Source organism: Pochonia chlamydosporia, chromosome 3 (assembly GCF_001653235.2).
Source record: "Pochonia chlamydosporia 170 chromosome 3, whole genome shotgun sequence".
Classification (NCBI taxonomy): Eukaryota; Fungi; Ascomycota; class Sordariomycetes; order Hypocreales; family Clavicipitaceae; genus Pochonia; species Pochonia chlamydosporia.
In genome coordinates, this window is record NC_035792.1 from 1,425,256 (window position 1) to 1,446,885 (window position 21,630).

At 49.4% G+C, this 21,630-nt stretch overlaps 10 protein-coding genes across 10 annotated transcripts; 5 read left to right on the top strand and 5 right to left on the bottom strand.

The window, feature by feature from the left end:
• Positions 1 to 976: 976 nt before the first annotated feature.
• On the top strand, positions 977 to 2,259 carry VFPPC_04336 (protein kinase-like protein; the record flags this gene model as incomplete). The annotated part of the gene is made up of 2 exons (XM_018283707.1): positions 977 to 1,159; positions 1,237 to 2,259. 2 exons carry the CDS (start codon positions 977 to 979, stop codon positions 2,257 to 2,259), a joined length of 1,206 nt encoding a protein of 401 aa, XP_018144875.1.
• A 128-nt stretch (positions 2,260 to 2,387) lies between these two features.
• On the bottom strand, positions 2,388 to 4,152 carry VFPPC_04337 (major facilitator superfamily transporter; the record flags this gene model as incomplete). Its single annotated transcript, XM_018283708.1, has 4 exons — positions 2,388 to 3,405; positions 3,457 to 3,663; positions 3,736 to 3,775; positions 3,825 to 4,152. 4 exons carry the CDS (start codon positions 4,150 to 4,152, stop codon positions 2,388 to 2,390), a joined length of 1,593 nt encoding a protein of 530 aa, XP_018144876.1.
• Positions 4,153 to 4,902: 750 nt separating this feature from the next.
• On the top strand, positions 4,903 to 5,269 carry VFPPC_17740 (hypothetical protein; the record flags this gene model as incomplete). Its single annotated transcript, XM_022429429.1, has 2 exons — positions 4,903 to 5,053; positions 5,103 to 5,269. 2 exons carry the CDS (start codon positions 4,903 to 4,905, stop codon positions 5,267 to 5,269), a joined length of 318 nt encoding a protein of 105 aa, XP_022285533.1.
• Positions 5,270 to 6,360: 1,091 nt separating this feature from the next.
• Positions 6,361 to 6,744, bottom strand: VFPPC_15768 (hypothetical protein; the record flags this gene model as incomplete). The annotated part of the gene is made up of 1 exon (XM_018293521.2): positions 6,361 to 6,744. The coding sequence occupies one exon, from the start codon at positions 6,742 to 6,744 to the stop codon at positions 6,361 to 6,363; it is 384 nt and encodes a 127-aa protein (XP_018144877.2).
• Positions 6,745 to 7,584: 840 nt separating this feature from the next.
• VFPPC_04339 (chitinase) lies at positions 7,585 to 8,877 on the top strand (the record flags this gene model as incomplete). The annotated part of the gene is made up of 4 exons (XM_018283709.1): positions 7,585 to 7,664; positions 7,731 to 8,017; positions 8,071 to 8,294; positions 8,359 to 8,877. 4 exons carry the CDS (start codon positions 7,585 to 7,587, stop codon positions 8,875 to 8,877), a joined length of 1,110 nt encoding a protein of 369 aa, XP_018144878.1.
• Positions 8,878 to 11,228: 2,351 nt separating this feature from the next.
• Positions 11,229 to 12,364, bottom strand: VFPPC_04341 (short-chain dehydrogenase; the record flags this gene model as incomplete). Its single annotated transcript, XM_018283711.1, has 5 exons — positions 11,229 to 11,335; positions 11,386 to 11,479; positions 11,526 to 11,597; positions 11,646 to 12,239; positions 12,287 to 12,364. 5 exons carry the CDS (start codon positions 12,362 to 12,364, stop codon positions 11,229 to 11,231), a joined length of 945 nt encoding a protein of 314 aa, XP_018144880.1.
• Positions 12,365 to 13,056: 692 nt separating this feature from the next.
• Positions 13,057 to 14,493, bottom strand: VFPPC_04342 (C6 zinc finger domain-containing protein; the record flags this gene model as incomplete). The annotated part of the gene is made up of 1 exon (XM_018283712.1): positions 13,057 to 14,493. One exon carries the CDS (start codon positions 14,491 to 14,493, stop codon positions 13,057 to 13,059), a length of 1,437 nt encoding a protein of 478 aa, XP_018144881.1.
• Positions 14,494 to 15,771: 1,278 nt separating this feature from the next.
• VFPPC_04343 (3' exoribonuclease) lies at positions 15,772 to 16,720 on the top strand (the record flags this gene model as incomplete). Its single annotated transcript, XM_018283713.1, has 2 exons — positions 15,772 to 15,935; positions 16,003 to 16,720. 2 exons carry the CDS (start codon positions 15,772 to 15,774, stop codon positions 16,718 to 16,720), a joined length of 882 nt encoding a protein of 293 aa, XP_018144882.1.
• Positions 16,721 to 17,030: 310 nt separating this feature from the next.
• VFPPC_04344 (ADP-ribosylation factor family protein) lies at positions 17,031 to 17,729 on the bottom strand (the record flags this gene model as incomplete). Its single annotated transcript, XM_018283714.1, has 2 exons — positions 17,031 to 17,620; positions 17,681 to 17,729. 2 exons carry the CDS (start codon positions 17,727 to 17,729, stop codon positions 17,031 to 17,033), a joined length of 639 nt encoding a protein of 212 aa, XP_018144883.1.
• Positions 17,730 to 19,327: 1,598 nt separating this feature from the next.
• Positions 19,328 to 21,612, top strand: VFPPC_04345 (mitochondrial sodium/hydrogen exchanger; the record flags this gene model as incomplete). Its single annotated transcript, XM_018283715.1, has 5 exons — positions 19,328 to 19,373; positions 19,448 to 19,468; positions 19,563 to 19,709; positions 19,815 to 20,471; positions 20,528 to 21,612. The coding sequence occupies 5 exons, from the start codon at positions 19,328 to 19,330 to the stop codon at positions 21,610 to 21,612; spliced, it is 1,956 nt and encodes a 651-aa protein (XP_018144884.1).
• Positions 21,613 to 21,630: the final 18 nt, after the last annotated feature.

The following is a 21,630-nucleotide window of genomic DNA, read 5'->3' on the forward strand; positions in this document are numbered from 1 at the left end:
TGAGGGTGTTTGGGGTTGAGATGTGAGGTTGACGGTGGGATTTTGGATGTTTGATTTTGGCTGGAGTGGTTTTGAGTGACGATTTGCGTTGGCCAATCAGTGTCTGTGCGTGGGTACACCAACGGCTGTGAGGTCGACTTGGGTAATGTAGATCATATTTGGAGATATCCTGGAAATTAAAATAAAACCAGAAAATTAACTTATAGTGTTAGATGATGTATTTTTAATTGTAATTACAAATATGTACCTTGACATCTTTGTCTTAGGCTGGTGTTGATGGCTGTCCATGTTCTCAAGTTGAAGCATGCTGACGACGCGACTAAGATACTATGATTTACAACAGTCAATGAGCTAGCTTGAGGATGAACCAAGTCGGAAATTTAGGTGTAAGAAGCCAAGTGAACCAGGGATGATATTGCAGGGTACACATAATTCGTTCGAAACGGTTCACTATCGTGGCCAATCTCCCAGACAAGGGAGATGGTTCCTGAGGGTTCGTGTGAGTTGTTGCATCTTATCAGCCTTTGCCTCTGAATTCGGCGGCTTTACATTACAGCAATTGCCATAACAACACATTGCAACTCGGTTGCTCAACTTTGACGAAAAAGAACTTGGCATGCTATGTCCGCAGGTTCATGATGATAAAGGGTATTTTTACAGTAATTGTGAACCGGAAAGGGCGCGGAGGCTTGCGCAATTCCCCGGTGACTCAATCCCTGATTCTATGCAACATTTGAAGCAAATGGAAGTCTGAAGAAACTCAGCCGCCATTACTTGACACTAATACTGCAACGAAGTGCCGACATGCGTTTATATTAAAACATGGCCTCTTCATAGAAATAACTCGTACTCTCCAAATTCATCTTGAATGTTCCGCTGCGCATTTCTTTGTTGATCTTGCACATCTCTTGCCTGCATCAGTGTTCCTACTCAGCTGGTTTCCTCAACCCTCCCACTGTGCCACCACAACTTCACAATGACCAAAATGAATTACGAAGCATACCTTCTGTTGATTTACCCAGGAACACAATGGAAACTCACACCGCTCCTACAAGGGTCCGTCAATGATACACTGCGTGCTACCAAGACAGCTGGCCAGCAGGGCCCTCAGTCTCTCATCCTGAAGCATGCATCTGGCACTTTTGAAGACGAGGGTCTTGTGAGGCACTTTTCCATCAAGAGACAGGCGCGTATAATCCTGTCGATTCCTTCTCAGTTCACACTGACCTTATGTAGGAGGTTGAAGCAACCGTGCTTCATCTCTGGGATACGCATGAGCCATTACACCAGTTTAAGTTGACTGGCGATACGTGGATGCTGCCGAAATGTCTACGACATGACCAAGGAACGCAAGCCGAGCTACATCTCTCAACGAGCAGTGAAACCGCCTCCATACTTCTACAGCAAGATCTAGGTGACCTCACCGATATTTTCAGCTGCATCAAGTCTTTGTCTGAGAAGCCAAAGCCCCAAGATACAGCTCACATATCAGCTCTGGGCAATACTCTGGGACGATCTCTCGCAAACTTACATGATCCAGCGACACTTCGCGCCGTCCTTGCCGAGCCCAGACTTGAAAGAACCCTGACTCAAAATCTCACAAATGAAGTAATCTGGTCAGCAACAATGGAACAATTACCAAGCTACTTACAAGATTTTCCCAACGGCGATGCCCTCTTCCAACGAGTAGCAGAAGATATCCGCAACCCCAAATACACATACCCAGCCTGTCTTGCCCACGGTGACTTTCACACCGGAAACGTTGCCGTCTCTGCATCCAACATACAAGAGCGAGATCAGCAACCCAAAGTCATTGACTGGGAGTTTGCAACAGCGAATGGCCGAGGGGTCAACGGTGATGCCGCTCAGTTCCTCGCCAGTTTGCACTGCGGAATCATTGCCTCCAGACAAAAAGATGGGAGTCTGGAGCTGGCCAACTTGCTAAGACATTTCTGCAGGGGGTTCTGCACGGGCTATCAACAGAGGGCACGTCTTGAGTGTACCATGGAGTTAGATGATGTGAACTCCCAGTTGTATCGTTCGGCTTTGTTATTGCATGGTAGAGATATGATTAATTATGCGCGTGACTTTTGCGAGGGGCATGAGGCAGAGGAGGAGATGGTTCGAGTTGGGGTATGGTATCTTGAGCGGGCTGGGAAGGATATGGATGACTTCTTGGGGGGGTCTAATATGTTGGAGTTGGAACGTGAGGATGAGTTCCTTATTAGGTCGCTTTTCTCCATTGCATATGGAGGATAAACGAACTAAGTTCTTTAAACTATGCTGCCTGTGCTGCGTGCAATATAGAAGTGTACATATAAAATTTACGTTATCACGTACGGAAATACGGTCATCTTTTTTCATCAAGGGTATTCAGCATACAACAACTAACTCCTCGCCCTCTCAGGACCAACCGTCACCCTCGACGGCATAGTCCCATGCGACGAGAAACTCCTCACAGAAGCAGTATCCGCCGCCACATCCTGCATATGATAAGCCTCGTCCCCGATGAACGAATACGTCGGCAGCTTCACAAACAACAACGCCGCCGCCGTCACAAACAGGTAACCACTCATAACCACATACGGCAAGCCCATCCACACGCCCCCAAACTTCATACCAATAGAAAACATCCATGCCAGCGCCGGCGCCGCCACAAGCAAGCCTACCGTCTCCGTGATGCCAATCACAGTCTGCAGCTTCGACGTATTCTGCACATTCGTATGATACGCAGCAAGTGATCGACACAGCGAGGGTAGTCCTGCTCCCAAAGTCTTCACGATGAGTCCAGTGATAACAATTGGCATGTTTGTCCCCGCGAGGAGCAAGAATCCTGCGGCGAGGGCAAACGCAGAAATCTGGGCGAGAAGACGGTCTTTTTCACCGGCCGAGAAGCCCTTGACGAAGACCCCTGATACGAGGAGCTTGGATAGGCCGGGGATGACGAGGAGAACCACGAATATGTTCACCATGCTTCGAACAGACAGAAGATAGCCCGCCGCGGCCATGGACCAGTCGAATCGCTTGCTGACGTATTGGATGAAGAGGGAGCTTGTGGCAATGCCTACCGGGACGGGACACAGAAATGCGAAGAGAATGAGACTTAGCGATGGCTGCTTCACCATGCTGATAGCCTCGTTGATCTGGTCTTTGAACTCCCAAACATACGAGTTGATGGCCCCGTAGAGGGAGTCATCTCGCGACATATCCCAGTCTTCTTCGTGTTTTCGTGCGGGCAATGTCTCGGGGATAAAGACCATGACTCCGATGGCGAGCATGAGAATGAGCAGACTTAGCGCGATGGGGGTCCAAGGCGATGATGTCTTCATGAGGGACGAGGCGGTAAGAGGGCCGAAAAGGCTGCCGACGAGACTGCCCAGTGAGACGGTTAAGAAAGCTGATACTCTGGTGCATGTTAGTCTTGTTTGTGATTTGTAACCTGGGTGGTGTAAGTACCTGTCTGCTTCGCTGACCACGTCCGCCACAACAGAATAAATGGCTGATACTAAGACTGTGCTACCGCCGCCGACGATAGCAAAGGCCGGTGAGATGAGAATGACGTAGATGGAGATGCGTTGGCCGAGGGCTAGGACTGCAGCTATCCATAGGCCGGAGATGACGATGCCAATGAGCGAGAGCCATAGGACCGGTTTGCGGCCTTTTCTACGTCGTGTTAGTGCCATGACTTGATTTTGTAGTCTCTTGAGAGTTGTGAATTGGAAGTCAAGGACATACTTGTCTGCGTATGCACCGTATGGAAACGCCACGAATAGACCTGACGTCGTCAGTCTATATCCATCCCTGAAGTATAAGGACAGACTTACCAATAACAGCCTCAATCATGGGCAACCACCCATTTAAATACGCCAATTGCGACTGAATCTCATCAATCTTGCACAAACTCTCATCGATATCATCCGCAAGTGCCTTCCCATCCAGTCTGGTCAAGTAATACCTCCGGCAGAGGTTATCCTCAGTCAGTCTCGTAATGGGTACTTCACCCAGCGACCCTGAAAACGACAATCCAAACACCATCAACGACAACAGGAAATAAATAGTTCTCGGCCGCCGCGCCTGAAAGAAAGAAGCGGCTCGCGGGCCTCGCTGCTGGCTGTCGCCGTCCTCGGGCAAAAGTGGTGTAGTCTCTTGCATTGTGTCCTTGAGAGCAGAGCGGTGCACTCAGCCCTACATTGCAATAAGAGGACAACCATGATAGATATACCGGTTACAAAAGGGGTAAATCTGTTTGGTTAACGCCCCGCAGGATATTTTATTTCCTTTTTGAGATGTTTGAAATGCCAATTGGTGCAAGTGACGCGTCACGGAGACTGGGAATGGGGATGGTGAGATGAAACTGGGTTATCCACGTAATGGTGTACGCGCCACGGGTACGAGATCCATGTAAGCAGGACGACGGGAGGAGCTTTCAGTGTTCTTTACTATGTAAGTAATGTATTTTTAAAATATGTGTAGAAAGTCAATTGAAGATGGTAATTGAGTAAATGATTTATTTCGTAGTACTTTGATGGTATTGTTGTCGAAATAATAAGCTGTTTTATCTGAAGCCGGGAATAGTTACGGGTACAATATCCACCAACTTGCAACGCGGCTACTTCACCCAGTCGGTCCGCTCCGGTCTGGTTGCGTGGTACGATAAGCTCAAACCAGTAAGAATGCACGGGTACCTAAGCCTTTCGAAACGTCATGTACTACAAAGCACGACGATCTTACCAATATGAATCGCCAACGGTACGTGGAAACACGGCCGTTTCCCAATACGGGGTTAATGATTTTGAGATTCGTTCATGATTGCGCATTTACGTCCAGGTAACGAGATGGGCAACAATGTAGTTTATATACTTAGGTATTCGGCAATAAAGTAAATAACAATGGCCAACAGAAATGGGAATGATATCGGCAGAAGACGTTTTTGTTTGCATACCACCCACAATGGCTCTCTTCAATTCCTCAGCACAGCCATATGTACAAGGCTTAATGGATAAGGATTCAAGAGGAACTGGAGTTGAACATCGCAATCTAGGTGGGCATTCAAGCCTCTTAAATGTCAAAACATCATGGACGCTCGCTAACTAGATGCACAGCAGCGGAGACGAAACAGAACAGGGAAACTCACAAAGACATGAAGCGGCGAGATGCCCTCCAACAAACAACCATTTCTGGACAGTCAAGTCGCAAACATCAAGGTTACGCAAATGACGGTCCAAAGTTGCAATCTGAGAACCTGAGACGCCTTGCTCATCGGGTGTGACTGCTGTGCCTGGATGCGTTGCACGGAGACGTAACCATGAAACGAACCTGAGAATTTATGACTTGCTGGTTTAGCGAAGAATTGCCAATTTTGGCAAGAAATTCTCTTCGTCTGGTTTGCGGTCACCATGATACGGTATTTCGATGTTGGTAGGTTGAGAGGCCCATACAGCATTATCACAAGACGGATGGTAAACTGCTTTTATTTATCCTGTCTTTAATAGTAATAGTTGGCTCTTTGCATCATGGAGGACTTACAGAGTAGATACCCACTGAATGATGAAAACATTGATGTTTTAATACGGTATTAGAAACGCAGGCAGAGTAATTGCAAAAGGTCACCGGCAACTTTGTGAAATGCTTCATGTTCAGTCTTTATTCTCCATATAGAGCAGACTGAGAGACTTTGTGAGTAATAATTTTTAATAGTACGACTTCCCCCGCTAGACCTTGATTCAGCTCTCAGGTATGCAAGACGATTGAAGCCCAATGGCCTGACAACTCATGTAGTACAAGGCCCGTCGTGAGGCCGGACTACAGGGTTTCATATCCATCTGTCCGAAGGAATCGGTTCGCAGGCGGGAGAGCAAAAGGATAGAGGTAGTGATACATGAACTATCTGGGGATGGGCAACAATGGCCATACGTAGATTCGTGTACGACTTACATGGCTGCGGCGCTTGCCCACGCTTGTGTTTGGAGGAAGTCAAAGTTGGCCGTGGTGCGACCTAAGTGTAGTTTGGTGCTATATTAATACGAAGTGAGCTGTTGTTTGAAACAAGTTGTCAGCGATTGAGACTCAACAACAGGTGCAAATTTAGCTGTCAAAATTCACAAACCAATGTCTGTGGTTTTGTATCATATCACTGTAGCGCAACAGCCAGCGTGTATCAAAATCAGGTACTTACATACCAATCAAATGCGATTACTGTCTCAGTGAGAGCAGTCGGACAAAGAAGGCTGCTCTTGATCGTGTGTTCAATGTTGCCAGGAAGACCTACGACATCTGGATTCTGGACACTTCACTTGGCTCCGCGTTTGTCCCTCTAAACCGCAACTCTTTGTCTTCAACATCTGATATGCGACCAAATCACTAAACCATGTGAGCCATGTTGCATCCATCCCGGCAGCTTTTATCCCGAGGCATCGAACCGACTATGCGATGGCGTATCCATATCGAAATCTCCTTCATGCCGCCTGGCTCCTTCGCTGTCAATCCTCGACCAGACAGCCCATCTGCATCCCCCATCTTCAGCTCGGCACCTCGCCGACACCAGATCACAACATCATTTGACATCATTTGACACCCCGCAAATTGCCAAATCATGCATGCAACATTCGCAAGTGACAGGAACCGGGTTCCAAACATTGAACGGGGGGAGAAATGACCTCGTGGGGGTCGCCGACTGCCCATGACAGGCAATGACAAGGTGTCAAGGTCCGAGATGGATGCCCATGATGCAGCCATCGGAGGCATGTTTCACGATGGAAAAGAGCCATGCCACCAGCCTTTTTCAGGTCAGATTGACTTTTGCCGCCGCCAGCGACAAGGATGCGCTTCCCAATCTTATCATGAAGTCTAAGGGCCACGGCCAGACTAGCTTACGTCCTTGGCGCACGCCGCACAACCTGACAGCCCTTTGCGTTCTTAGCTGCTCGGAAAGGTCAATGATCGTCAGTCACCATATCGCCAGCGTGGCCGGGGCAGAGCGCCGATCTCCCACTAAAGAAGTGATTTAGTGCCCATATCCCCGAGATATCATGGGAAAGCAACCGGTGCCTTGCTTCTACTTCTCAATGTGACTCCATCGCCGCGAACTAGCCTGCTTGACAAGGACAAGCCTAGCCGGCCGGATGCCCTTATTGCGTCTGGCACAATATGCTGTGACGGTACGGCACCGGTGTGATTGCGACGTTGCACGAGATGATGGCTTCTGCCGTGATGGCCTGTCAGGACTCAGGACTCGGGACTCAGGAGGCTGATTGTCGCCCTGTCACAGCGTTTGCTCACTCAACGGAGTACGGAGTACGGCGTAGAGTTGGGATGAAAAGCTACCGGGAAACCGTGAGCTTGGTCATGTTTGTTTGGGGTTTCATCCCGACGTGCCATGTGGTCCTTGCAACATTCCTTTGTACTACTTGACCGGTTGTGATTCACGTCCTCATTAGGATAAACTATGAAAATGACATTTCCAGCGTTTAAAAGCCGGCGTCTCCCCCGGATCTGTGTCGGTACTTGACTTGGTTGCCATCAACTTTCCTAACTTCTTCTTACTTCACTACCTGTTTCATTTCTCGAATAGAGCAATTTTTTATAATGCGTTCTTCCAACTTGGCACTCGTGGCTGCTGCCACTGCTGTCTCAGCTGCTCCAAGATATGTCATGTATTTTGACCAGTATGTTCAAGCTTTACATTGACCCATCATCATGAACTAGCTAACTTTACTTCTTCTTTCACATAGATGGCACACGGCAACTCTGCCCCCCAAGGATGTTACCGCAGGAGTAAACTATGTCATTACCGCCTTTGCCCCTTCAACCACATTCACCTCCGGCAGCTGGTATCAGCCCTTCATGCCTCTCAGCCAGGTTCGAGCCTTGTTCGATCAAGGCACCAAGGTCTGCATGGCCATCGGTGGCTGGGGCGATACCTCTGGCTTCAGTGCTGGCGCCGCAACCGAGGACACCCGTAAAACATACGCCAAGAACGTTGCTACTACCTTGACCAACTTGGGATACGACTGTGTTGGTGAGTACAAGATTCTCCCCGAGTGATGAAAATATAGCTTACACCATGTGTAGATGTTGACTGGGAATATCCCGGCGGCAATGGCCAAGACTACAAGCAAATCCCCAATGACAAGAAGGTTTCCGAAATCGAGACCTACCCGCTCTTGCTTCAAGAGATCAAGGCCGCTATTGGCGACAAGGAGCTGTCTATTGCTGTTCCCGGTAAGGAGGGCGACATGATTGCCTTCACCGCCGAGCAGGTCCCTAAGATTGACAAGGCCGTCGATTTCGTCAATGTATGTTCACTCACTCTGATAGAGAGATAGACACCATCCGGGCTGTAAACTAATCTACCAACAGGTCATGACCTACGACATCATGAACCGCCGAGACAACGTCACAAACCACCACACTTCGGTCGTTGATTCCGCCCACACCATCGACGTCTACATCCAACGCGGCATGACCCCCAGCAAGATGAACCTCGGATTCGCCTTCTACGCCAAATACTTCACCACCAAGGACGGTGCCCAATGCACCGGGCCCACTGGCTGCCCTACCGCCGTCCTCGAAGCCGCCGACGGCTCGGACACTGGCCTCTCCGGCGCGGTCACCTTTGAAGTTGAAAACTACAACAACGCCAACTTCCTCAAGGCGCTGCAGAACGGCAAGGAAGACTCCGACAAGGGAGGACAGTGGTACTGGGACTCAGCTACGAAGCAGTACTGGACTTGGGATACTCCCAATCTCATTGCGCGAAAGTTCAAGGAGATTGCGGCGGCTAAGAAGTTGGGCGGTGTGTTTGCCTGGAGTTTGGCTCAGGATAGCCATGACTGGAGCCATTTCAAGGCTATGCAGGCTGGTGTTAAGACGCTGTAAGCGTTCTTACGGTTTGCCGGGATTCTGGGGTGATAAACTGTATATATTTATTGAGATTGTAAATAGTGCCTGCTGTGCTTGATGCACATTGCATGGACATCTGTCTAAGGGGACAGCTGGAGGGTATCCTGGACTAGATACCGAGATAAACAAACAAGTTAAATGAATGAATTGAAACGGACTCGGTGATTGTAGCTTTCATGAATATCGATTTGTAGGAATGACGTGAGCTTGCCAATGTGACATCCGTTAGTAAGCCTGCATCCAACCAACAACCATGGAGCTGAACCTCGCCTCATCTAACACATCACATTGACACACAACAGCGTGAACATGACTCCATTATAAGAGATTGAATGAAACAGACTCATCACCAAATCTATAAATCTCATCAGAGTCACCGCAATGGTTGGCATCCGCGGCCTCGGCTGTGAAGCCTGTCGCACCCGCAAAAAAAAGGTAAAACACTCTCACTCTCCCTCTCACTCTCATCGCCCATTAACGCCAACGCAGTGCGACAGAGCAAAGCCATCCTGCTCACGATGCACCCGCCTCTCCATACAATGCATCGGCTCCGGCGAGCGCCGCCTCCAATTCAAAATCACCACCTCTACATCCCCATCCCTCGTCACGCTCACCCATACCGCGCCATCAAGACCCCCCAGCAACAGGACCTCCATCGCAGCAAGCGCCTTCATTTCCACCCTCGTCGTCTCAGACCCTAGGTACTGTGTTCTGTGTTTCGGCGGCTTTCTGGAAGACCTGCCCAGACGGTTGGGCAGCTGTGATGCCTTGGATGCGGCGGCCCTGGCGTTTGCGAGCTGCGTTAGATGGAAGATTGACACGAGGAATCTCGGGGTGAGGGCGTTGCGAGATTATGGGACGGCGCTGAGGGAGGTCCGGCGTGGATTGGAGGGGGATTTGGAGGCTATTTGTACGGGGCAGATGCTTGGTGCTGTTTATTTGTTGGCGGTATGTGAGGTGAGTTTCTGTGCTTTGACATGCGCTTTAATAGAGATGAATATTGCTCACTGAAGCAGTCCCTTATAAACGGAGCTCACAAACAAAGCATACACATAACCGGTCTCCTACACATCATAAACACTCCCCATACAAGCGGATGGAAATCCGAATTCGACAAACAAGTCCTCGTCGCATCCACAACCCTCATCGTACGTATCCTACCACACCCCAAAGCCAACTCTAACACAACCCCAGGTCTCAGAAAGCATAACAAACCCCTCCATCACGATATCACCCCTTCTCGCAGACAACAAACCCCCCTTCGGACCGCTCCCCGATCCCATCGCCCATCTAAGCTGCAACATGCCCGAGACACTCACCACAGCCAACCTCGTCCACTTCCCACGGTACTTCCACCAGGCCCGAAACCACATCGACGCCCTCAAAGCAACTTACCACAAAATACGGGTAGAAACACAGTTCCTCATAGGGCTCGTTTCAAACATGGACTTTGCGCTTTCGAGGGTAGCGAATCCCGCGTTTGCGCCGCCAGTTACAGGGATGAGGGTGTATATGCTGTGCGAGGTTACTGTGCCGGTATTGCTGTCTCTTACGATGTTGCTTAATTTGATTTTGGGGGCGGTTGAGCCTACATGGGATGGGGACGTGGATAGGGGGTATTTGGTGGGGGAGGTGCTGAGGACGGCGGAGAGGGTGAAGGGGTATATGCCGTTGGGGACGATGTACATGCCGTTTTGTTTGTGTGTTGCGTTGGCTGTGGCGGAGGAGGAAGAAGAAAGGAGGGAGTTGGAGGCTTGGATGGAGTATTATTGTGATGGGGTGGGAAGGTGGAATGAGTTTAGGGGTTGGTTGGAAAGGTTTGTGGAGGGTGGTGGTGAGGAGACGGGGAAGATGGAGGGTGAAGATGGGCTTCGAGGGTTAGATACGAGTCCGGAGAGGCCTTGTTGTGTCATGTAACTGTAGAGGAAAGGTTGTTTATACCACGGATGATATAAGAAAGACGGAGTACGAATGACGTTGGGATTGTCCAAAATATGCTATGATTATGTACAAGTAGTTGCTTGACGGCTGCTATCATAAGCAAGGAATAAGTATATTCTTCCTCAGGCTGAGATTTCAAGGCGTTGTTCAAATTACGCCTGGCTTGGCATATGATACCAACATAGCATCCGTAACGCACAGAATATCACCTGGAAGCTTGCATTCAAATGATATATCCGCAGTTTTAGTACCTGTATGGAAACGCTCTTGCACATTCAAATCCCTTTGTACTGTCACTACATCATCCATACTACCTATTCGAGTACACAGCATCGAGCAAACATTCGGCAAACATAACCACATCTACACATACACACATTCAGTAGCTAAACATACGGCTTAACCTGCTCCTCCGTCCACTCCCAATACCGCCTCCCCAACGCAGGATCAAAAAGGTCCTTTCGAGCCTTGACAATCCTCCCCCACGGCGCAACTACACAAATTAGCAAATCATCACGAACCACTTCTTCCAAATTCACTTACTAAACATTCCCGATGTTTCCAATTTGACATCCGGGTGCAAACCGGCGAACAGCTCCGTGTAGGCACCAAACTTGGCAGGATACGCAAGAAGTTTCTACAACCCATTAGCAACTCTCCCAACTATTAAGGACACAACATACCGCCCAAACATAAGCTTGCCAGCCAGGCATAGACCTCTGCAGATCCGTCGCCAAATTACCCGGGTTTAAGCTCTGTACACAGTTAGTTATGACCTCTAGTCTTATAATCCAAATACTCACCACACTAACAATGCCCTCGCTCTCGGTCCTCCTCGCAAACTCAACTGCATGCAACACATTCCCAGCCTTACTCCTGCCGTACTTGGTCCATGCCCTCTCATCGCGCTTATAATCCATATTCGTAAAGTCAATCACACCCGAGGGCGCAACATCAATAGCACTAGACGAAACCCAGATTACACGCACAGAATTCCTAGGGGCACTAGCAGCAGTACTTTTTAAAATAGGATGTAGAAGCTTCGTGAATAGGAAGTGACCGATGTTGTTGGTGCCAAGCTGGAGCTCATAGCCTTGTGTTGTCTTCGACCCAGCTGGGGGAACCATCACACCGGCATTGAGCCATAGTACGTCGAGGCGGGATTCTTGACGGAGAAACTGCTCTGCAGATTTGGGAATGGTAGTGAGGTCCCCGAGGTCGAGGTGTAGGAAGATGAGTTGGCCTTTGGATTTGGGGTATTGCTGCTTGATGGAGGCTATGGCTGCGGTGGATTTGTCTTCGGACCGAGCGGCGATGTAGACTTTCGCATTGTGTTTGTAGACCATGGAGGCGAGCTCTTTGCCGACACCGCCTGATGCTCCTGTGATGAGGAAGACCTATTCTGTTAGAAGGGGCTTGGATTGTATTTGGTGGTTGTAATTACTTTGCCGGTTTGGTCGGGGAGGTTCTCCTCGGTGAGTCTAGGCTTCGGAGGCCGAATACTGCTTAATGACTGACCCATCTTTAATAGATTCACAAGGTGTTTGTATTGTATTGCCTGAATTTTCTCGAATATCCAAACGCGAGATTCCTTTACTTAAGTATATTCCAATTTGTACCTATGTCCTTCCTCAATCGTTACACAGCTTCCTGCCATCAGCCACGCAATCGCCACGATGCCTCACAATTACCGCGTTGCGACAAAGTTTCATATTTCGGACTTTAACCTTATCTCCATTCTTGAACTTGTTGTACCTTTCAGTTTAGGGTTTATTTGAATGTCTGAGCGTCTGGGGATTAAGACGGCGGTAGTTGTGCAGCGGTGTTCGGTAGCAAGATCCGCCGTCGGCACCGGGTTAAGATGTTGTGGCGCCGTGGCTTGGGGTTGAAAGTCCGGAACTTGCCAGAAGCACTGTGCCAGCTGAAGTGGATGTGCGGACCTTGGCAATGCTCCGGTGATGGCTTTTCATCCGGGTGCGGAGTGCAAATGAGTCGTCGTGTTCAATTTGCGGACTGAGAATGATACTCGGGGTTGGAGCGGATTCCGCCTGAATCTGTTGAACCGATGCCTTGTGCGTGGTCTCAGGGAAATACGAAAACCCGTTGAAGTCTCTCCCATGTCAATGGTGATGTCCAAAAATGAAACATGTTCATGGAGATTTGTATCAGCTATTGGAAAGGCAACTCCTTGCATATCTTAATCCGCTAATTCTTTCAACCCGATGATTCGCTATTATCACGAACCGGCCGGATCCATGGCTCCCATTCAAACCTATACGTTTTGCCCGGCAATCCTTTTGCCATGTGAATAGTATTGAGTATCCGCATGTTTACGGCTTCTTCCTCCGAGAAATCAAGAATGAGATCGGCGAGTTTATGGGTTTGGCATACAAACAGTCCTCGAACGCAGTTACACTGTGCAAAATCTTCGGGAACCTCTGTATTAGCATGTTCTTTGTCGAATGCCATTTTTGCTTCGATAAGGAATCGAGATAATTGTCCGTCCAGGAACCCATCTTGTCGCGGTAACTCTTTCAAGATGGTAACAATCCTCCTGCGGAGGTGGATGCTGTTTGTTGTAAGTCCAATCATCCGGAGTACTTCGCAGATAGACAGAGAGAAGGAAAAGACAGGTGAGGATCCTTGGTAGATGTCGCCAGCCATGGATTCTCGCTCGAGGATCTCTTCCGCTGCATCCACGAAAAGAGCCATCTTTGGAATACTTTTGATCAGAGTTTCTGGTGTTCTATTGCGGCGTACACTGACACAAAGGTCCTCGCAGTCAACTAGCAGTCGCAGTCTGTGTAGGGCTTCCATATCGAGCTCTGGAGAGCCCTCCTTGGAGCCCTCCTGCGACTTCTCGAGCGCGAGGAACTTATCTCTCCATCGATTCCAGCAAGCTGTATAAGCCATAGACTTCTCTCGCATTGGATACAGCCCCTTGTCGTTGTCTGGGTGAAGCATGGCACGGCCGAAATGAAGATGAAGATACTCAAAGTACGCCTCTGTTACTGTCGTAAACGGCTTTGGAGAAATAGTAACTTGAGTCATGGCAATCTGCCGTTGCACCGCTGCTGATTTGGCACCGCCCATATCGGAAAGCTGATACTGAAATGTGGTGACCAGTTGCAGGAGAGACCTAGGACGCACCACGGCGCCTGGTGAATCTTCATATTGCCAGAATTCCCACTGGTAGAAGAGTTCCACTGCGTTTTCTATGTGTAGTTTGGCGTGCTTTATATTTCGCTGGAGACAGCATATGCCAACAAAGAGGACGCTGGCCAGCAGCACGGTTTCCTTGTCGGCATAAGTCATGTGCTTCTTGCTAGTTAGCGGAATCAGGTGTTGGATGGCCTTGTTGTACTGTCTCAGGGCAATCGTATAGTAGTCTTCAGCCATGGTCATCTTTCGATCTCCTGGCAGAGCGCCAAGCTTCATCTTATGATGCATAGCCGAGAAAGCAAGGCTGGCGTGCCATATCAGAGGGGAAGACTGCGTGGCTTGCATGACATCGCGAGTCCAGAAGCCTTGATCAAACGCCCCTGCCACTTGAGTAATTGTGAGGTTACGTAGCAAGTCGAATATCTGCTTCTCGCGAGCGTTAGACTGCACGCCCACGGGTGTCTGTGGAAGAAACAATGGTCGATTCATTGTCGGGAACGATGCTTGAAAGCCTTTTGGCCGATTCAGCCATAGGCTGCACTCTCGTCCATTTATGAGACAGCGCTTGCATGCAGGCTCTCCTTCATCGCACTTGACACGACGAATCCTGCTCGACCCAGGAAGGTGCTGTTAGCCAGCGGCAATTAAGATTGGAAACCGAAGATCCCCCCTGAGTGCGGAAACGTACCGACATGCCTCGCATCCTGTCTTTACCTTACTATGCCATCTCTTCTTCCTTTCCTTAGGTTGTTCGGGCATCGCGAAAAGTCTTCTTGTTAACACTGAGCATTTGACGATGTGGAAAGAAGTCCCGTGGGATATGTTGTCTGGTGTCTCTAGTCCTAGGACTCAGGACTTCTAAGCAGCAAGTTACATCGCTCACGGCAGTCCAGGAATAGTTAACTAAGTCCGGCTTCGGGGAATCATATACCCCGCATTTTTAGGTTTACCATGGATGGTTTATCTTGCATAAATATACATCTCACGTTAGGGAACACGATCCGTACTATTTGTCGCATTGTAGATCCAGGAACACAAGAAAAATGTAGTGTAGAATTCTCGTGTTACCTACACGAGCAGCCAACAGTTCTGTACTTTATGTATGGATCCACCTTACGTTGCCTCTTGGCGTGTCTTAGTGTAACTATAATTCATCTGATGTCTTCAACGCAATTGACTTCTCTATGCACCTGCACAACTTTGTGCAAAACGACATTGCCATCTGGTTGTGACGCAGAACCCAACGGTGGTGTCAGGAGGGGAGTAACGTTCTAAAGAACGGCATTGTTTCAGAATTAGTTCCCTGGAATTCCTCTCGGTACTTGACACCCCTTTCATCATCATCAGACTAAAAGGCTCGAAGGATTCAGTTTCAATGCCGAAGACTTCAATGGATCCACCAGTGCTGACACTCCTGAGCAACTGGCTCCTTGCGCATTCTCAAACCGAGAGCCCACCTCTTATGCCTCCAACCATACGAAAAGCACCCGCAGCAACACTGCAAAATGCACTGATTACTTTTGAATTCCACAATAATGTAGTGTATTTGTTATTCATTTTATCATCTAGTTTAAATGATCATGATATGAGATACACGAGATACTAATCCGACGGGCAGCCTACACAGGCAATTGTAGTCCCACCGCCCGGCAGAATTTTCCACCCCACGTCACTCACTGGACAACACCAAGAACGACCATTGAAAATCATAGACCAAACATAAAGAAGTGCTTGCTAGAACGCGGGCCTTCTCAATTTACATTCAAAATGCCCCGAGATGCAGAGCCTTCCCTCAGCGAGAAGACCTTTCTCACCAAAGCACTAGAGGAAGGCTTGCGCCTGGACAATCGCAAGTTTGAGCAGTTCCGGTCCTTGGAGCTCACCTTTGGGGATGAATTTGGCGTAGCAGATGTCAAGTGCGGAAAGACGAGGTATGCGACATACAGACCGAAAGCACCATGTAACACCTCATTTCAAGATACTAATATAAAGCTACAGAATTGTCGCCAAAGTCTCTGCAGAAGTAACCGTACCCTTCACAGACCGTCCCTTTGACGGCATTTTCACAATCTCCTCAGAACTCAGCCCCATGGTCGCTCCCTCATTCGAAGTAAACCGTCCCACAGAACAAGAAGTTCTCCTCTCAAGAATTCTCGAAAAGACCATCCGCCGGTCAGGCGCTCTTGACACCGAGTCCCTCTGTCTCATCGCCGGACAAAAGTGCTGGTCCGTCCGCGCTGATGTTCATGTCCTGTCCCACGACGGAAACCTCCTCGACGTGGCGTGTTTCGCCGTTGTCGCCGCACTTCGTCACTTTCGAAAACCAGAGACCACCATGGATGGCGAGACGCTGACCATTTACACACCGGCGGAGCGGGAACCCGTGGCGTTGAGTTGGCTACATTCGCCGTTTTGCGTAACGTTTAGCTTCTTCGGGGAAGAAGGGGACACGGTGTTGATGGACACAACGTGGCTGGAGGAGCAGTTGAGGGTGAGCAATTGTACGTTTAGTTTGAACAAGCACGGGGAGATATGCCAGGTGTCAAAGCTGGGAGGGGCGGATGTTGATGCGCCGATTTTTGTGAGGTGCGCGCAGTTGGCGCTGGAGAGGGTCAAGATATTTACGGACTTGGTGGATAGGCGGTTGGTGGAGGATGGTAAGAGTAGAGATAAGGGCGGGTTGATGGTGGAGTTGAAGGCTGATAATGACAGATGATGTGACTGGGAGAATAGGTAGGGAGATGGGAAAATAAGGTGGTGTGTATATACTACGGCGCATTACGTTACGGTACGGCAGGATAGAAAAACAACGATACATCTTGATACCCCAAAGATTAGGACCATTCAGATGCGTTCCCCATTGCAGAAAAAAAGTTTGCTGATCTAGGCATAATGCCGCTAAACAAAGGTATGATAATGTCCAGATCTATCCAGCCCAAGACGCCGTGCTAAACCACACACTCTACATACATGGTTCGTAGCTCATAAAAAATGTAACAACAATCCCTTCCACAGCTAATAACGACTCACCTCATGACCGGTGGTCTCGACTCCTTATTCCACTGCACCCTTGTCCTCACCCAGTCCACTGCCTCTCTCACGCCGTCTCCCGTCAACGCGCTCAACGACAATACCCTTGAATCACGAATACTGCTAGCCTTATCACCCTCCATAACCTTCTTCACCAACCCTTCCTTGATACGGATCGTCTCCACGCAATCCTCTCTATCCTGCTTATTCGCAAGAATCAGCAGCGGCACGCCCTCTGTCTCTGAATGCTGCAAAACATCTTCCAGCACGAGTCTACATTCTTCCAGCCGGCCGTTGTCATCGTCCTCGAGCGAGCCGTCGCCGATGTCTGTGCTGTCGATGATGAAGACTATCGCGTGACAGCTCGCGTAGTAGCTTTGCCAGAGGTTGCGAAGGGACAGCTGGCCGCCGACATCCCATAATTTTAGATACATATCCGGTAGGGTTATTGTAGAGACATTTTGGCCGACAGTGGGCACGGTTTTGAGTTTTGGTTCGGGCCCGTTGGGGAGGTACATGGATTTGACCTGCTCGTGGAATGTGGTTTTGCCGGCATTGTCGAGACCTAGCAGAATGACCGAGTATTCTGTTGGATACATAGATTAGTTCGGTTCGTACTTGTGATTCGTTTGGCGAATGTACTGACCTTCTTTGCTTGTCGCATACAGATACAGGCCTTTGGCGAGGTGGTACATGTTTTCTGGACTTTGACGGGGTCGTCGGTTCGTTTACCCCAGCTCAACTTGTTTGGAAAGCAGTCGCGTGCATTTGTGGTCGCGGACAAGAGGCTCGGCGCTGATACTAGGGTCGTAGGTCGCGATAATGGGGAGGTGTGGTTTGCGGTTTGCGACGCGAGCCAAGTTCTGAGTTGGTGTCGAGGTACACTTTGGAGATGCTGTCATTTGAACATTGGAGGTTTAGACCTGGAGTCCAACAGTGGCCAGTAGCAGCAGCGCAGTGGGGAAAGGTCCCAGCTCCCAGCCTTTGACCCATCAAACAGCATGAAACTTCAATGTTGTCATTCTGCTTACAGATTTCAGTATAGGCTCATACAAGGTAAGTTAAATTCATATGTGCTGTACTGCGTGTTTTGCTTTGCATGATTTCTCGTCTTGTGTGCTTATTGAGAATCAAATCATTCCTGGTTGGTGTACCTTTGCCGGAAGTCTGGTGATATAATATCACCGGGGGCTGCCAAGTGCAGCTGCATCCAACGTCTACCACTCAGTAGTGTGACATAATGCACGGATACTTAGGCATACGACCAGACAATACGGAATACTGACATGGACAATAGAGGAAGAAGCAATGCCCGAACTTGTTAAAAGCTGTGATATTGAAATTGAAAATTATGTGTTGTTTTTAGTATCCGCCACACACAATACCAGACACCTATTGTTCACGGTTCTGCTGATTGGTTGGTCCCCAACAAGCTCAAATGGCCCGCGGAGAAGATAAACACTTTCCATACATTTGGGTTAAGCTCGAGTCTACTTGAGGTGCGAAAAGGGAGAGTAAGTTACGAGCTTCCCAATGTAGGAAAATCAGGCCCATATATGCAGAGTCAACTCCATCACCAGACATTCTAGTTCGACGTTGATGTGGGCAACTTGGAATCTGGGTCGTCAGACTTAAACAGAAGGTGCCACCAAGGGCGTCTGGTATGGCCAAAGTAGCTGGTTCGATGCTTACCATGTGGGAAGGTGGTGGACTGAAGTAGTTGGTACACCAGGCAGTATGCAGATGCCTGTTGTCTCCTGTATTTTCGTGTGCACTTGCAGTTGAGCGGCTGGAACCTCGGCCACAGGTGACATGGAGTTCCAGTAGAAGGCCAATGGTCCAGTCCATCTCAGCAAATGGCGGCTTGCCGTAACTTGACCGCGAAGATTGACCGCCGCGCCAAGCCACTTTGGGTTTTCCACGTCAGCCTTGGAGCCAACGTTGGAGCCGACTGCTCTAGTGCAACGTCAGTCACTTGGGGGACACATTGCGCCTTGTCTAGCCCGTCGGCATCAATTTCCATCACACCAAACTTGGATCTGAACTCGTTCCAAGTTCCCCATCCTCATCCTCTCGGCACTGGCATCCCTCGCGCTCGCGATCCCTTCTACACCAAGCTTCGGCGCACGAGCAGCGGACTCATGCTCTCCTTGCCCCCGCCGTGAGGCTCGTGTACGAGCTCCAAAGCTCCAACCTCCATTTCCGTTTCCGTGCCTGACTTGACGATCGTCCGATTGACTCCCTCTATCAGCGTCTCAAAACTCCTGCCCGTACCGGGCCCTAAGAGCTGACAATGGGGTTGGCAACAGAAGTCGCCGACCTGGGGTTCAAGCTCCTGAGTATGTCCCAGCGCCGGGAATCCTTCCTGCCATGGAGAGATGCGAGACCGTTAGACTGACATGGTGTGCCACAGGGCGAGAAGACAGTGACGAAGGTTCGTTCGACAAGCCAGTTTCATGCGATTTCCCCCGACGCACCCTCGATTCGAGATTCATTTGTCGGGACTCACTGCTGACTTATGCCTTTAGAAGGCGATGGCGCGAAGAAGGAATTGTACGCAGCATGGACAATCTTCATCGCCATTTTACTGCTCATCGCGGCCTTTTTTACGAGTTACATGCTTCAAATCAAGAAAGTGACTGCAATCCATGAAACAGTCATTTCCATTTTCGCAGGTTCGCAATTGAAACCTCCCTGAAGCAACCATCTGGCGTTGCGCAGTCGCCTGTAATATGTCGTACTCTGGCCGCAAAACTAACTGGAGCCGCGCGGCAACTTAGGCATGACGGTTGGATTAATCCTCATGATTACTTCGGGCGATTCGATACGAAGCTTGATTAATTTCGACTACCAAATCTTCTTCAACCTGCTACTGCCGCCGATTATCCTGTCTTCCGGCTACGAGTTGCACCAAGCCAATTTTTTCCGCAACATTGGCACAATTCTCACATTTGCCTTTGCAGGAACGTTTTTGTCTGCCGTTGTTATAGGGTTAATTCTTTGGCTCTTTTCACTGCTCCCCGGAACTCTTAAAATGACATTTGTTGACGCAATTTCTGTTGGTGCCACTTTGTCAGCTACTGATCCCGTCACCATTTTGGCTATTTTCAACACCTACAAGGTCGACCCTAAGTTGTACACCATCATCTTCGGCGAGTCAATCCTCAACGATGCCATTGCTATTGTCATTTTTGAGACAGCACAGAAATATAACAAGGGCGAGGCAACTAGCTATGGAATCCTCAGTTTCTTCGAAGGTGTGGGCATCTTCTTGCTGGTTTTCTTCAGCAGTTTGATGGTTGGCATTGTTGTCGGCGTTGCCACCGCTTTGCTACTCAAGTTTACGTATCTCAGGAGATATACCAAGATTGAAAGCAGTCTCGTTTTCTTGATTGCCTATGCCACCTACTTTTTCTCCCAGGGTGTGCACTTGTCTGGTACGTGCTACTTTCTATAGCTGTGGCTCGTGTCTCGGTTTGCTGACGACCACTAGGTATCGTATCGTTGCTTTTCTGTGGTATAACGTTGAAGCACTATGCTTATTTCAACATGTCTCGCCGAACTCAACTCACGACCAAGTACATCTTCCAAGTAATCTCGCAACTATCAGAAAATTTCATTTTCATTTATCTTGGACTGGCGCTGTTCACAGATAGTGCGCTATCATTTCAGCCGCCTCTTATTATGGTCACGATTCTGGCCGTTTGCGCTGCTCGATGGGTCGCAGTTTTCCCTCTCTCCAAAGCCATTAACTGGTTCATTTGGTACCGTGCCAAACGACGTGGCATTGAAGTTGGCGAGGAACTACCGTACAATTACCAAGCAATGCTCTTTTGGGCTGGCCTCCGTGGCGCAGTCGGTGTGGCTCTGGCTGAACTTCTCACTGGAGACAACGCCCTCGCCCTTCGAGCCACTGTGCTGGTCGTGGTCGTGCTCACCGTCATCATCTTTGGCGGCACCACTGCTCGTATGCTGGAAATCCTGGGTATCCGGACTGGCGTTGTGGAAGAAATCGACAGCGACGACGAGTTTGATATCGAGACACTAGCTGGCGGCCTCCATGCCAAACGCTCAGGCGGCGGTATTGGCTACACACCCCGGCGAAACGGTACAATTGCTCTCAGCAACCTAGAAGAAGGGCGGTCCGCCAGCTACGTATCGGGGCATAGATCACCGCACCTCCCAGGAAGTGGCCAAAATACCCGAGGAAACAGCCTCAGTCGAAAGAACTCCACCCGCAACCAGGAAGACCTCGAAAGGACTGATCTACTCGCCCGCAACGGCGACGACTCCGATTTCGACACCGACATTGACACGTCTGACCTGCCTCCTCCCGCTCGTCGCGCTCGCTTGAGCCCGCAGCCCTCTCCTCAGACAGACAGTGCCTTTATGAGCCCAACTGGCGAGCCGTCACAACCGGCTCCCATGACTGCTACCGGAGCCATTCGTCAACTTTGGAGTGCAGAAGATCCAGCAGGTCTGTTCAGGCAACTAGATGAGGACTTTATCAAGCCGAAGCTCTTACTCCAAGGGGATAACAACAAGGGTGGCCATGGTGGCTCTGGTCCATCGACCTAGCTGGATTATGAGGACAGG